Below are 15,736 nucleotides of genomic sequence, written 5' to 3' on the forward strand. Positions count from 1 at the left end.
GCATGGATGATACTACTCAGGGCCTTGATGGACGAGTATGGATGGCTGTCAAAAGTGACAAGCGCAGTCCGGTCCGTCCGTACGAAGTACTATTCGTACACCGAACAGCGCAGGGCGTTCTGAAAAACTGAAAATTGAGTGCAGTCCAGACCGGCGAATGCCAAAGCATGAAGCGCATGCGTCAGGCAGTTGGGTTCGTGGTAGCGCTAACAGAGATCGATGCAGGGCTTGTCCAGAAGAGGCTTGCTCAGCGCCGGGAATCCTTCGAAATGAGGTTTAGGGCGGGGTAGAGGGACAGAGCCGCGAGGGCAATCGAGCAAGGAGCGTTGTGATGGACAGACAGCGGTGTGATGTGGACGTGGGGAGGGCGAGGGTCGAGGGTCGTTTAGTCATGGCTCCGTCATGAGCGGCACTTTCGGCCGTTGATGTTTTCCATCGTATCGTGCCATGTCTGTTTGGACTTGTTTCTCTTGATTGATTCGTGCTGTTGTTCAAAAATAACAATAAATTGTCGTCTGTGTGTTGAGCGGTCGCGATCTGGACGATCGATGGTTGACTCTCGGCTCGGATGATGTGACGAGGCCTGGGCCTGGACGTGGGCATGGCGCGGAATGGTATGGTATGGCATGGCATGGCATGGCCTGGCCTGGCGAGCCTGGGACGAGGACGAGGGCAGAATGAAAAACATGGGGAAATTCTGCCGGCTCGGTTATCCGCCAGGCCGATCGCGCATGGAGGCAGCAGCAGCAGCAGCAGCACCGAATCACCGATAAAGGGTTGCTGCTGAGGGAAATGACCAAGGGCTGCAAAAGCAGGTGAGTCGTGTCGTGTCGTGTCGTGTCGCGGTACTGCGTAAGGTAGGTAGGTACCTTGGACTGACTGCCCAGTTGGTTAGTCAGTCACAGCTCGCACTTGGACCTGGACTTGCACGTGTGCGAAAGGACAGGTGATTGCCAGGACTCAGGAGGTGATGCGACTGCGTGTGTCCCGTCTCCTGTTTCCCGCATCTGCTTCGCTTTCCTCTCCTGCCTCCTTTCCCGAGTCGCATCTGCTTCAGTGTTCCTTCCCGTTCTCAAGTCTGTGTCGCCGTGGAAAGAACAGGAGCTCGCTCAGACAGTGTGCTGCACCTGCTGCAAGAGGTGGCCCAGGGATGTGGGGTCTGCGTGGAGACACACGGCGAATCAGAACTTCGGATGGTCGGGAACGCGGGCAATGGAAAGAAAGAACGCACTGAGGAAGGAAAAGGTGGGGCCAGGCCTGCCGCTTCCTAGGGCAGCCAGCAGGTGCAGAAGCAGGAGCAGCAGGAGCAGCAGGAGCATGATCCCGTCAAGATGGAAAGCACAAGCACAGGCACAGGCACAGGCACAGCCAGGAGCAGGAGCAGGAGCTCTCCAAATGGCAACTTCGACTCGAGTAAGGCGGCCGCAGGAGGAAAGGGGGGGAAACGGGGGAAGCTGCTTTCCATTTCTGAGGTGTTCTTCCGAGCGCCGCAAACTTGATTACCATCCATGGATCTCTCTGTCTGGTCTTTACCGAACCGAAGTAGACACAACTCTCGGGTAAGTTGCTCATGGATGTTCCCTCCTTCTCTCTTCTCTGGCTATTGTGAGCCTGTGAGAGCAGCCCCAAACACCTTCATGCCACCCTGGATTCGCAGATGCCTTTCCACAAAATGTCCGTCCTTGGGCCTTCCCTCCCTTGGCAATATCCCATCTTCCAAGCTCCAGGGAAGAGCCCCCTGGGTAGGGCTACCGGTGGCGCTTGTACCATCCGGAGTAGTGCATATTGTCCACATTAATCTGTGATCACTGATAGGCACTCTATGGAATGTTCCCTGGGGGCGGCGGCGTCTTGTTCGACTCCGTTTTTCACCCACAACTTACCTTGGTAGGGTCAAGTAAGGTACCTACTTGACGAGAAGAGACTGACTGACAGACTGACAGCCAGCGCCCGTACTATGTATGCATGTACAGTGTCAAAGTTCGATACGGATACCTACATTGCACTTCAAATGGAGTCCCGCCCACCTGCCGTGCGCAGTGCTACTGTTCCAGCGTCCAACGTCTCCCGTCAAGGCCAGGTGCCAGGCCAAGGACAGCCGTCCCTTTTTTCTTCCAGAAGGAACAGCGCTGTCGTCCCGTCTTAATGTTACTGTTAAGATCTCCACTGCAATGGTTCTGAAACGCCCCTACTGGCCCTTGGTACCTGTGAACCTTGCCCGTCGCCTTGCCCGATTCCAACATGCCGTGATTAGCGAATCAGCACCCCGTCCTCTGGTGGACTTCGGGGGCTATTCTCCAGCATTTGCGTCTCAAGAGGTACATTATGGCCCGCCGTGATCATCGCTGTCACGGAGGTATCTTTTTTTCCCGGCAGCCACATGCCCCACTGCCTCCTGCACCAGGACAGGCACCTAGCACCACCACTGCCGCCAGCGCCCCCAACCATGCACGCCGCACGACAACTGCGCCCGACCGTCACTCACTGTGAGTACGGAGTAAGGTAAGGTAAGGCATGGGCTGAGGTGTGGTGTAGGTACCCAAGTCGATGTACCTTTTTGGCGTAAGAGCTGACTGCCAGTGACTGCCCTGCCCGCTGGCCTGCGGATCGCGGTCGGCGGGCGTGCGGGCGGACGACCTTGCGAGTGAGTCCTTGGACTTGGACTTGGACCTCCAAAGTGGGACCTTCATCGTCCCTTTCGTCTCCCATGCTCGACGCCTCTGACCAAACAAACGACCACCGCCGAGTCCACGCGACGAAGAACGCCCCTCTTATCCTCTCCCCTCGCGCGAATAGCTTCGAGCCCGTTCTTCCGAGACACTGGCCAAAGACGAGAACCCGTTGTCAAACCATGAGACGTACTGCCTCGACCTGTACCCGATCGAACCCCTCATCTACCACCATCTCCGCCTCGTGAACCATTCGCCGTCGCCCGCCAACTGCATCTCTCTTTCTGGTCCCCGGACTCTCTAGATCTTCCTCGCTTCTCCCAAGCATCGTGGAGAGCAGCACCGCCTCTTCCGGCTCTCGCGACTTCTTCAGACCCTTCACGACATCTAAGCTGGGGATTCTCCTCAGCTACTAGCCCGGCCGATGGATGCCGCCGCCGTCTTTCGCCATGGCCTGGGCAACATGAACAACATGAACATGATGGCGCGAAACCCGCCCTATCATCACCATCCTCCCCCGCCGCCTCCGCCTCACGCCTACCACCACCAGCAGATCCGTGGTCCGCCGCCTAGTCGTGGCGACGACCACGACGGCGATGGTCCTTCGAATCGCATTGCCCATACTCTCACCGCTTGCTGTCGCTGCCGTCAGGTGTGTACACCGTCCTCGCCCTGTTTTGGCCCCCACCATGTGATACCAGGAGTGTCTTCCCTTTGACCCGTGTTGACCTCTCCTCCTCTGTAGCGCAAAACTAGATGCGATCCGACCCTGCCTCGTTGCCTTCCGTGCGAACGTGCAGGCTCCGTATGCGAGTATTTCGACACTACCAAGGGAAAGAAGATCAACCGCAACTATGTCATCAAGCTTCAGGAGAAGGTGCGCGCCCTCGAGGCGGAACTGCGCCAGTACACCGACGAAGACGACGAGTTCTCCCACATCGACGAGGACATGGTGCGCCCTGGTGGTTTGGTGAAGCTGAACGATACCGATGAAACGCCTCGATACCTGGGCCCAAGCAGTGGCATTGCCATGACCCGATTGCTTGTCCAGGGCGCGAAGCTCTTCACTGATTCAAAGAGAATATCCGAGTTGATCCCAGAAGTACGCGCGAGAAGAATGACGCGCATGCAGTCAATCGTCATGACAAGGGACCGCAAGAAGAGCTATCCAATGGTCAGCGCGCACCCAGCTGCTGCTCTGCCTACACGGCCTGTCGCGAACAAGCTGGTGGACGTCTTCTGCCAACGATGTAAGCTCCTTGCCGCGTATCCTAACTTTTCACCTTCTAACGCATGTCTCGTACAGCACAAGTATTCTGGCCCACACTGCACGAGAAACAGTTCCTGGAAGACCTCGAGGCCGTATTCGCGGGTGACCAGGATCCCTACAAGAATCTGATTGTCCGTATGGTATTTGCAATCAGTCTACAGAAGCTGGATCCGCAGTACGCCGGACTGGCAGACAGCTACTACCTCGCGGCCATGGAGCACTTTGAGGCGGTCGTTTGTCCAAAGGACCTCAAGTCGTTGCAGAGTCTGGCCCTGATTGGCCAGTACTCGTTGCTGACTCCGACGAGGACCGCCGTGTACTACATGGTCGGTTTGGCAGCTCGCATCTGTCAAGCAGAGGGCCTCACCGACGAGAAGACCATTGCTCAGGGGGGCCTACTAGACCCCCTGACCCTCGATATGCGCCGTCGTCTTGCCTACATTGTCACTTCAATGGAGGCAGGCCTGGCACACAGCATGGGCCGACCCAACGGGTTCTCCAAAGTAGACGACCGTATGGACGTCGAGCCCTTCGCTACTGTCGACGACGAGTACATCACTTCCGAAGGTCTTCTTCAGGGGCCCCCAAGCGAGAACAAACTTGTCGCCCTGCACTTTTTCAAGATGCGCATGGAGCAAGCCGAGATTAGGAGAGTTCTGTACGAGAAGAAACGGGAGGAACCCAGAGATGAGAACCACCCTTGGTTTGCCAAGATGGAGCGCGAAATTCAAGGCTGGATCGACTCGTCGCCCCAAAACCCGGCTTGGTGCAGGCCATGGTAAGTTTATCATCGCGATTGCACGATAAATCCATTGCGGACACAACTAATCGCACAATCCCAGGTTCACCGGAAGATATCATCAGATGCGCATCTTCCTCTACCGCCCGTCACCACAAGTCCCCAGGCCGTCAGCTCGAGCCGCGTCTATCTGCTTCGAGGGAGCTTCGTACATTATCAACCTTTCAAAGCAGCAGATGGAGAAGGCAGCTGTCGACATCACATGGGTCTTCTTACTGAACCTCTACATGTCTCTCAACACCCTGCTGTGGACGATCTCGTATCCCGAAATCCGGCAGGCTCACACAAGAGAAGAAGTCGAAGAGCTGAGCGACCAGACGCTCGATATTCTCGAGCAATGTACCGAGCGCTGGCCAGGCACTGCTCAAGCTGTCCAACTTTACTCCATCTTTGCCAAGGCGTGCTTGCAGAGCTACGAAGCCAGAGACACTCCCGTCTTGCAATCCTCAAGCACCTTCACCACTCCCCCGTCCATGTTTGACGGCGATTCGCCGCAAGGCTCAGAGAACTCGGCATCTACGGCACCCTCGGCAGCCCCGACGTTTAAGGTCAACCCGCCCCACAATCCTCCTCAATTTGGGTTCGTCTTCGACGCAACCCCGGAGTCCATGAACACATTCCAGTGGGACAACAGCTTCCCGCCCCCTCAGCCGACTTTCCGCTCAAATTCTATCTGGGGCAACCCGACCGCCGACTCCATGGGCCGCCGATTCTCGGCGTATCCTCCTGATTCACCCATGCCGGACGATGCAACTCCGCCGGCGACAACCACTCCTGGTTATACTTCCTCATCGCCGCCGAGTACCATTGGCAACGCGCTGCCGACGCCGCCGGAGTCATTCGGACCTATGAGCCAGCCGATCGGGACGCCAACAAATTCAAGCTCCACCATCTCGCCACCACCCATGAGCACACCTGGGCCAATGGGCACACCGGGACCCATGAGCACGCCGGGAGGAATGGGAACTCCCGCAATGCACTCATCCCCTCTTATTCTTCAACAAGGCACACCGAATATGGTGCAGCACAGCACAAACATGTCCCCACCGCCGCCGCCGCACCCGGGACAGCGGGGGCCGGCCTTTGGCATGCCGCCGACCTCAGCACCCCCGCAACGGCCGCTGCCGTCTTACAATCCAGTCAACGACTGGTTTAACCCGCCACCACCATTCATCAACCCCGACGCCTTTAGCTCCATGAGCAACAGCTTCTTCGGCGACTCCCTCCAGGTCAACGGGTTCAATCACCAGAATCCTGGCCTCGGTCTTGATCATCTCGGCAGCGGCCAGCCCTTCAACTGGTCGCAGGAGCGCCAGGGCAGTCTCAGCCAACAGCAGCAGATGGAGTTGATGAACGTCCTCGAGAACGAGGGCATGAGCGATATTGATGCCCTTCTCAACATGGGCATGAACGGCACCGCCGGGCCCGCGGCCAACTGGCCCCAAGCATGAAAGTAACGTATAGATAACAGAGAAAACGCAAACGCAAACACAAACACACTGTAGGAGTTTTGGGGTTGCGGAGAAGACTTTGGAGACATTCTGGTTATGGAGGCGGCATTTCTTTTTGGGCATGGGTGCGTTGCGTGTGTGTATATATACCACGGAGTCAAACATCGGGTGGGGAGATCTGGGTTGGCATGCGGACGGTAGTCGCAGCGATGCGCCTTCGCCGGGTACTTGAAGATATTGATAATGGTTTCAACCAGCACTGTCCGAGTCGTCGTCAAATGTAGACTGAACCAGACCAATCATCGTCATTTTCTTGAACTTGCAAAGTTTTGTAAAGAGTTTTGTTCGTCGTTGGTTGCTGTCGGAGTCCTCGAGTTCCTCAATGGCCCAAAAGTCGGAAGTGTGCAATCGATTAGTCAGAGTCCTCACGCATGGTAGTACGATCACGACATCACGAGAACCATTAAGTGGAAAAGAAGACATTCATTCAGATAGACGGGCTGGTCTACCATCTACCTGCATCCTGTCTCCCCTCCCTGCTGGTGGCGAGCCAGCATCCTCCGCCACGAAAACCTTGGTTGCCAGTGTCTATAGACTGGCCGGAGAAACCTTCCAATAGTTGTTCCTCCACGAATAACCGCCCCCTTCCTTTGTGTCATGTCGATCGAGGTATTTGGTGAATGGGTGCCTTTGGTGTCTACCGCAACCGGCGCCTAAACCGGAAGTCCTGGGTTAGACAGAGGCGATAATATGCAAAGCTGATGAGGACATGCTTGTATGGCATGGTGCCAGATCTGACCTCCAAATAATTGGCCACGAAGGCCGGGTGAGCATAGTGAACTTGAGTAGTCGACAAGACTGAAGGTGCCATCCGGCAAATAGGCAGTTTTTTGTTGTTCTGTCTTGACCATGGCGCAACGCTGATATTTGGTGACGAATGCCCCTCCATTCGGTGATGACCACAAACATGCTTGCGGCCGCTCTCGGCACTGGACTGAGAGCGGGACGCGGAGTTGCGGTTGTGAGATGATGTACATGAAACGAAGCACGAGGACATGTCGCTGGAGGTCGGGGAGATCTCAGGCTATGATGCCAGGTGTCGTTGTGCATCAGAGAGCGTGCGCTGGGCAGTTTTACGTCGGCCGGGACAGAAAAGAGGGAAGCGAGGCATACCCAGGACCAGTCTCAGCTTCTCCAGTTGAATAGAAAACACACAAGGTGATATTCCTGTTGCTTGGGCTGTTGAAAGGGGTTACAGCCCGGTATACACCGAACGTAAATGACGGGAGTCCGTACGTGACGGGAGCAAACAGTCCCATGCTTGCTTCCATCAGGGGTTGGGCATGAGCCGGTGAAAGTAGTAGGGCATGAACCCTTCAGGAAAGTGAGGAAGAGATTGGCCGAAGCCATCAGAACAGCTGTGAAGTGGTGTGGTGTTGTGAAGGTTTGCAAGACCAGAGATGACGGCCAGGAAGACCAGAGCCATTCTAGTCCATGCGTGCTGAATTGTGATTTCAAGATCAAACGAGATCTTTTCAATCGGAGTGTGCCTTCGGTATCCCAAAGAATGGGGTGCCGGGTGTGCCGAGACCGGTGTGCAGTCGATGTGGGTTGGGTACCAGGGACATGTTTTCAACTACCATGAATGGTAGCAGGACAGGGTGCCATGGGACCTCCTTTCGTCGAATGATTGACCGAGGCATGAGGATGTGTCAGGTGCCAAGGACATGCTTTGCGTATCTTGTAGTATAGAAAAGCATGGTGCCAAGGGCTTCGATGGTTTTGCTGTGGCTGTCCGTTGTTATCGCTTCCATTTGCGTGGCCAATCTGTCCAGTGTTAAAGAAAACCAACGACACGAGCCAGTAACGGCATTGGTCAGTCAGTCAGTTTGGCGGTTGCAGTGAAGATCGATTGTAACGGTTGAGACACAGGGTTCGGCGGGATACCAGGATAAGCAGAGAACAGAGTTATAGAAAGAGAAAAAAGGATTACTGACACAGACCCTGTACTCTGTTCTCGCCACACTGGATCGCTGGTTGAAGTTTGCTGATGCGACGGGGGCGAATGCATAAGATAGTCGTCATGGAGCCGAGGGCTTTGATGGTTTTGCTGTGGTTGTCCGTCGTAAGCGCTTCGACTTGGGGCGGTAATTTATTAGGTTGAGACACAGGGTCCGGCGGAATGCAAGCATAAGCAGAGAAAAGAGCTGTAGAAAGAGAAAAAAAGGTTGCAGAGCATACCCCCTACTCCATTCTCGCCACACTGAATCGCCGGCCGAAGTTTGTTGATGAAGACAGGGACGAACGCATACGAACGTCGTCAAGGTGAGATCCCAAGGCGCTATAGCGTGGTCTCGGATTGATAGGGTGAACGAGCAAACCTCTCGAGTTGACTTGACGAGGAAGATTTGCTTTGTCGAACAGTTGAGCTTGGCATGGCTCGGGGTGTAACGGGTCTATCCGTCGAAGAGTGAGAGCAGAGTCTCGGAATAGTGATGAAGTAGGAAAGGCGGGAAGGCGTTGGAAGACTTTGAGTAGGATGAACCCGTGCGCGGAGGTCGAGGGCTTGAAGGAAAGTCGTGCGTGGCCTGGGGACAGCAGTTTAAGGTCATTGCTAAGGACCATGAGACATTCAGATCGTTGTGGGTTGTCTAGCGAATGGATCTAGCAAGAGGTTAGCAAATTGCCGTTTGAGGAAAGACAGGCCATGGTTGAAGGAATAGAGCTGAGTTGGGAAAGATCATCGCATCCTCTTGAACCAAGCAGACGAAAGCATTTGTAAGCCGATGTTCAAAAATCATGATGAGGATGGGGAAACGGGAAAGAGAGAACTTCTGCTGGCAGGAAGGGTGCCGTGAACGTACCTGAAGGTGCTTGCAGATAGGCGGACTGGCAATCCTCCCATCAGACCTGGCGGAGAACAGCAGGAGCGAAGATAGGATAGTGCCGTCAATGTTTGAGTGAGCAAGAGTTTTGCGTACGTCCCAAGCTCGGCCTCGTGCCCATGGGAGATCTGATTGGAAAAAGAAAAAAGAAAAGATTTGGGATTTCACAGTTCGCACCCCTAGCCCGGCTTTCGCCCTATAGTGGTGAGTTTGGACGTGTCGCGGTACCGAAGTACGAGGAGAGTGCCAAAAGGCAAACTCCGGCAGCAGACAACAACGTCCTGGACGGCAAGCGTCCTCGACCTACTTCGTCGATGGGTTTGGTGAGATGGTTTCGCGGGCGCGTGGATCGGAGGATCGTGAGTTGAGAAGGCGCGCTTGATCGGATTCGCGAGGGAGGAGTGAGCGGAAGGAGGGAAGAGAGAGGAATGGGATTGCTCCCCCTTCCTGCAGAAGGCAAGAAGGGGTAGCGCCGTGGTTGTGCGATTGTGACTCTTGTGATGTGGTGTTGTGGTGAAAGTGAAGGGAAGAAGGTTGAGTTGGATGGAGGATGGGGAGGAAGAGAGAAGGTGAGGTGGAAGGGAGAAGGAGGAAGAGGTAGCAGGTGTGGGCGGGCTGAGAGGAAAACAAAGTCGTCGACCGCCTCGGGCGGTTAGATTCAAGCGAGGCGGTCGCGCAGCCAGGCGAAAAGTCTTTCTGATGAGTTTGGGGAAAGAGCTTGGTGGTCGAGGGAGGCAGCTGCCCTTTGGGGGGCAGGAGGCACCGAGGGTGGGTGAGCGAGACACGTCACCGAGGTGAAGTGGCAGCCTGAGGTGAGGCAAGCCGCTCACCGACCTGGCTAGATGAGATGTGGAATAGCCTGACAGCCGAACTTGATAGACGAGAAGAGGCGACCTGATTTTCCTATGCACTTGGTGACTTCGATGGGGATGATGATTACGACAACGACGGTAATAATACCTTGATATCGACTCTATGTGAACTTGCAGGGAAAACAGTCTCTCTAGCAAGGAAACTGAGGCAGCCTCAACGAGAAGACTGATCGTTCTGCGCTGAGCGAAGTTTGATCAAGAAAGCCTCTGTCTTCCCTCAAGCATTTCGAACATCCAAAGCTGTCCGCCCCAGGCACTCCAGACTCCCGTCATCACCCATTGGATCGAGCGAAAGTGGTTTAGCAAACGAATGATTGGATTTATATACGATGTATCAGCATGAAAACCATGCCAACAGAGGGAAAAAACTGTTCAATATGTACAAGAAAGGTTTGTTCTCAGAAAGGGAGAAATGCTCTCAGAGGATCCCCCTTTTATCCCAGCCAATGCAGTCTTTATTTCTTCCAAGTCTTTGTCGTCATTTAATCCCGTCTCACAGCTCATCGCCTCCATCAGTGAAGGCAACCAGGAAGTTCCCCGCCTCTGGAATCGCTTACAAGCACTGGGAGTACCAGTCGTTGACCTTAGAGCAGGTGTAAGGCGAGACGCACGTGGTCGGGCCGGTCCAGCCCTGGCCGCCGCACTGCTCGTACTGCTTCGCGCCGGTGCCGGTGCCGGGGTTGGCGGTCGACGAGGTGCGGGCGGTGCTGGTGGTGCTGGTCCTGATGGTGGCGGAGGTGGTGGTGCCGGGGTTGGTGGTGCCGGCACTGTTGAAGGTGGAACCGATGGGGCCGAACTTGATGTTGGAGAACTTGACGTTGCTGTCGGGGACGCTGGACTCGATGTCGGCGGGGACGCCGGAGGTGGTCGGGCAGGTTCCGCGGTCGGCGCCGGGCTGGCCGGCCTTGTTGACGGGGTAGGTGGAGTCGAGCCAGAGCATGTTAGCGTAGTGGTCGTCCCAGAGGGAGAGGACGAGGACCATGGGGGCGGCGACGGCCTTGGACATCTGGGCGAATCCGCCGCGGAGGTTGAAGATGTCGGTGTCGCCGAAGGCGGTCTTCTGGGCGGAGCAGAAGGCTGGGGTGAGGGAGTTGCCAGAGTTGCCGGAGATGGTCGACTGGGAGTTGGGGACAACCTTGCCGTTCTGGACGTAGAAGCGCTTGATCTCAGAGAGGACGCCGTCGGAGCCCTTGATGAACTGGGTGACGACGCTGAGCTTCTGGGTGGTGTCGATGGTGTTGCCGGAGCCCGGGCCGTAGAAGGTCTTGTTGCCCTGGCGGTAAGAGTTGAAGTCGCATCCATCGGGATCGCAGTCACCGGCGTAACGGTCAGAGGAGTAGGTTCCACCGCAGGCGTCGCCAACGCAAGAGTGGTAGGCGCTGTTCTGGCAGGGGTGAGGGGTGTAGGCAGTGGAGATCTTGTTGGCCTCTGTGAGAATATGTCAGTCAACTGTCAGAGGTAGAAGCTGGTTGAGAGTTTGCGTACCCCAGATATCCATCTCAGCGCAGCAGGCACCAAGGGAGCCGACACCACCGTTGGCGTCGTTGCTGGAGGGGTTCCAGCCATCGACGTTGGCCTGATAATTGGTTAGCATCCAGGTTGTACAAGGACTGCTCATCATGCACTTACAACACCGTTAATGAACTTGACATCGCGAGGGCACTGCGAGTCGCAGTATCCGGTACCGTACTTGGCACCAGCCTTGTTGGTGGAGAACTTGGAAAGACCACCGTCGGCGTCCATGGAGACGAAGTACAGAGCACCGTTCAGACCGCAGCCGATGTTGGAGACATCGACATCGAAGGTGAACTCGTTGCCAAGGAGGGTGAACATCTGAAGTTGATCAGTACACGGAAGCGTCTACTAACAGTTGAAGGCAACTCACCTGGTACTTGGTATCGCTCTCCATGAGATAGACACGGCTACCAATGTTCTTGCCGTAGGCGTGGGTGGTGACGAACTTGAGGTTCAGCTCGCTGCCGCTGGTGGTGATACCGTAGGTACCCGGGTAGTCGGCGCCGTCGACGCAGCATTTGGCGGCGCAGTTGGCGCCCTGGCCGGCAGCACAGTAGGTGTTGTTCCAGGTGTTGCCCGTGTAGCAGTTGGTCGAGCCCTCGACTGTGTGAGCCCATCGCCAGTTGGAGTCGAGCACGACAGAGCCGGCGACGCTTGAGCAGGAACCGCCAGTAGCGCAGGTCTGCCAGGTCAGCTTGGGGTGGACCTCTGCTTGAGAGGAGCAAGCCTGCTGGGCGCGGGCGGCGGCCACGAGGGCTGCGAGAGCGGCGAACTTGGTCTGCATCGTGAACGACGTGGTGTTGGAGCGGATGCTGGGCTGAGAAGAGGAAGAGAGTGTGATGACTGGGATGAGGATGAAAGGAAAGAAACCGAACTCTCGTCGCGAGAGGATGATCTTATATAGAGGTATTCTCCAGGAGAACTGATGATCTGTAAGTCGGTTGAAACGCGCATTTTCCACAGTAGCCTTCGAGCTTCCCGCTTTCCGAGCTAAGCTTACGGCTAGCTAGGGCGAGATCCGACAGTAAACGGCATCCGGGCCGTGAGACGATCTTGACCATGGCAATCCTGGCCTGGCATAGTCAGCAGTCATCCAGGCATACTTGACAGGCTGGAAAAGCTCATGAGATAGCGGGGCGAAGTCGTTGGCAAGGTGCGAGGCGCGGGTCCGGACAGAAGCGTGAGCGAGATTGTCGGCTTGGCGTCTTTCAGGAACACACCCAACCATGGATCATGATGCTTCGTCGTCGAGCCAAGGTTTGGATGGGTTGCCAAATTGGGCAAGATTGGAGAAGGGGCACACACAGCGTCGAGTTGGAGAATGGGCGCTGCGGCGAGATTGGGGTACCCGCCCACGCGGGTTCTAATTGTCTAGGATCCCGATTCAAACGAGGTAAACGCACGATGTCACATCCGGCCATGCGGCTGGTCACACCTCTCAGCAGACCAGCTGGCGCGACCGAGTCGAAAATCCATACTGAGGTTGCCCGATGTGGGACGCCTCCCGGCCGAGCTCATTGGAGCACTTATTTCCCCTGCGCCCAACACGGAGGGGTAGCCGCCGAGTACCACTGCCTCGAATCGTTCAGTCAGCCTACCTATCTGCAAAAAGGCGCAAGCCATCGTGAGAAATCAAGACGACTCATTTCCCTGAGTTGGAAAAGTCGGCGCCCCCTCGTGATCGTTTCGCTTCCCGAAGATCCCGTCACTCTCACCTCACCAGCAACCCTCACGATGTTCCCGAGTTCCTGCGTCGCCGCCGAAAGACACATCGCCAGACTCGTCGGCTTAACTCGGGATATGCCTTTGTGCCCCCCTCTCGCCTGTGATACACCAGAGATACGCGAGTGATGCCTTTTGGAGTCGCTCCCCGCATTCGCGGCACCATTCCAGGGTCTTCTGCCCAAACTTCAAGGCACATCATTGCGGGATGAGCTACTCCCCGCAAAACGCCATTGGGCGCCCGGCATTGACTGCCATGCACCCGCTTTGTTCCTTGCTTTCAAAAACGCCATCTTTTGTTTCTTGGTACGCTATTTCGTTCCCAGTCGCCGCCAGACCGTCTGATCAGACGGTGATAGATTTGAAGTCGTCAAGCTTCAGCAAGAGACGTAGTTGCGCTGCCAATACTCTCGGCCAACTTGGCTTTGACTTTAGGTTATTAATTGATCAACACTGTAATCAATGCATACCAAGTGGACGGGTTCAGAACCAGATGAACAGCAATTTGTAGCAAGATAAATGGGGTACCGATCCAATCTGGCGGCGGATGAAGACTCCCATAATGCATGTGTTAAGAGCAGGGCGGCTGGACCACCACCACACCATTTGATGGTCACATTGACCTCTGCATAACCGGCTTCGGTTAGTCTTCGGTACTGCGGGATTCTTTGGGAGGCTGCCACGGTGTAATGCTACTCAGCAATACCTCTGTCAAGGCCCTGGCCGTCTAGCATGCGACCTCTTCGCGACAAGCCCGCTCTCGGACGACATCTTCTCCACGTCGCAACTTGCCAAGGGCCGTTCTATTTAGCCGTGATAACCAAGAAAGCTGAAGCCTCTGGGCGGCGAGGATCAAGAAGCTTGAGCTCAGCCTCTCACCATGGCAGGGTCCAGATCACGGCCAGATGTGGTGGTGATCGGCAGACAGCTCAACGACGCCGCATTCAGTATCGAGACCATAGATCATCTTTCCTCGCCACGCGTTTGTCAAGATCTCTTCTGGCCGTTATTGTGCTTGGGCTTGTGATTGATGGTGGGCAAATCATGCTCGGATGAGGCATTCCTGTGGAGCGTGCGTATCCGAATATCCTCTTGCAAACTAGATCTGGAAGATCCTCACAGCCGAACATCAGGTGGCTGTGTGGAGAGCCCTTTCCAGGCAAACGATCATCGGCTTGGGCCGTCCGGGTTTTGTCATTTCGCAGATTCCGCATATGTTTTGCGTCAGGGTGGGCGGAAGATGAGCCGTGCCCACGTAGTTGCTATGATGTTCTGACGGTTGCCAGTTCCGACGACGTGCAGTCCAAAGCCGGTGGCGTCGATGTGCGGAGGACTCCACGGGGAAGAGAGGCTGACGATGTGGAGAGCCTCAGGTGAAGTTGGTTGACAGCTCCGGGGAGAATGCCGACTAGCTATTCGGAATCAAGGGAACGCGAGCCGTCAGTGCTTCGATAGTGCGTTGTTCTTGTGCTCTGGCATCGTGAGGTTGCATGCATGTGGTGTATTACTCTCGATCTCGGGCCCGTCTCCCTTGACGCGTATCGTGCCAGGCACGAACAGCTCGCTAACAAAGGGTGGCCGCCACACGTCTGCGACTTCATATTGAAGCCAGGAACGTGAAACCTTGCCCCCGTCGGCAGCAGCCGGCCGTGGTGATAGGCGAGTGTCACGACGAAGCCGTAAATGAGCGGGATACGACAGAGGGCACCCATCGCTGACAACGCGTGTGGTTGGCAATATCGACGTGGCGCTTAAGCGAGGAATGACGGAGTCCATACCGCGTCACCCAGAGGGCATTTTGACTGGGCGAAAGTCTTATCGTGAGCAGTAGACTGGACCGAACTGAAGCTGCGGACAGCAAAGCGCCGCGAACAGCGGGACGGGACCGGTTTGGACAGCAACGAGGAGCGCCAAAGTTGATCTTCGTCTGCTTCGAAATACCAGCCGAAACTGGCATCCGTCGCCTCGGGCGATGCTCAAGCTGCAGGCTTGGGCAGAATGGGCCGGCGGACGGGCTCAGACATAGTTCTCGGCTGGATGACCATCAGCTTCCAGATGTCCTCAACGCCTGAGCATACACCCGACCGCAGTCAACAACATGGAGTCACTTGGCTGTGCGCATGGTCTCCTCCTGAATCTCACGGCATCGCCGCAGAAGCGAGAAGCGGGCCCCCACCACCCGACCCAGATCTTGACGTGAAGAATGCGTAGCCAGGCTGCACCCAGGCATCAATGCCTCTCAGGTACCGCCCGAAAGCTCCAGCCATCACGGGGAGAGGGGTCGGCGGTCTGCCCAAACACCCGGGAAAAGTCGTGCTGGTGGATTCGTCACTGGTGACATTCCACTAAAGGAAAAGCGCGAGTTCGCATTGCGGAGGTTGAAGTCGAGGCTCCGTGGTTTTCACCTCCCGATTTGGCTTCCTCTCGCCACGACGTCGCATTGGCGGCTGTAACCAGAGAAGCTAACGTTAGTAAGTGCGAGCCGCGGACTGCTGGTGATCAAAAGGCGGAAATAACGTCGCAAAAGTGGCACTGTTCCGTGGAAGAAAATCG

At 55.9% G+C, this 15,736-nt stretch overlaps 2 protein-coding genes across 2 annotated transcripts; one reads left to right on the top strand and one right to left on the bottom strand.

Annotated features, from left to right (window-relative positions):
• Positions 1–3,132: 3,132 nt before the first annotated feature.
• Positions 3,133–6,189, top strand: COL26b_007771 (uncharacterized protein; the record flags this gene model as incomplete). The annotated part of the gene is made up of 4 exons (XM_053180555.1): positions 3,133–3,268; positions 3,470–3,919; positions 3,976–4,717; positions 4,782–6,189. 4 exons carry the CDS (start codon positions 3,133–3,135, stop codon positions 6,187–6,189), a joined length of 2,736 nt encoding a protein of 911 aa, XP_053035548.1.
• A 4,310-nt stretch (positions 6,190–10,499) lies between these two features.
• CBH1_2 (CENP-B protein 1) lies at positions 10,500–12,245 on the bottom strand (the record flags this gene model as incomplete). The annotated part of the gene is made up of 4 exons (XM_053180556.1): positions 10,500–11,374; positions 11,432–11,522; positions 11,576–11,779; positions 11,832–12,245. 4 exons carry the CDS (start codon positions 12,243–12,245, stop codon positions 10,500–10,502), a joined length of 1,584 nt encoding a protein of 527 aa, XP_053035549.1.
• Positions 12,246–15,736: the final 3,491 nt, after the last annotated feature.

The sequence above is a fragment of the Colletotrichum chrysophilum genome (genome assembly GCF_026319265.1).
Source record: "Colletotrichum chrysophilum strain AFK26 chromosome Unknown scaffold_64, whole genome shotgun sequence".
Lineage (NCBI taxonomy): Eukaryota > Fungi > Ascomycota > Sordariomycetes > Glomerellales > Glomerellaceae > Colletotrichum > Colletotrichum chrysophilum.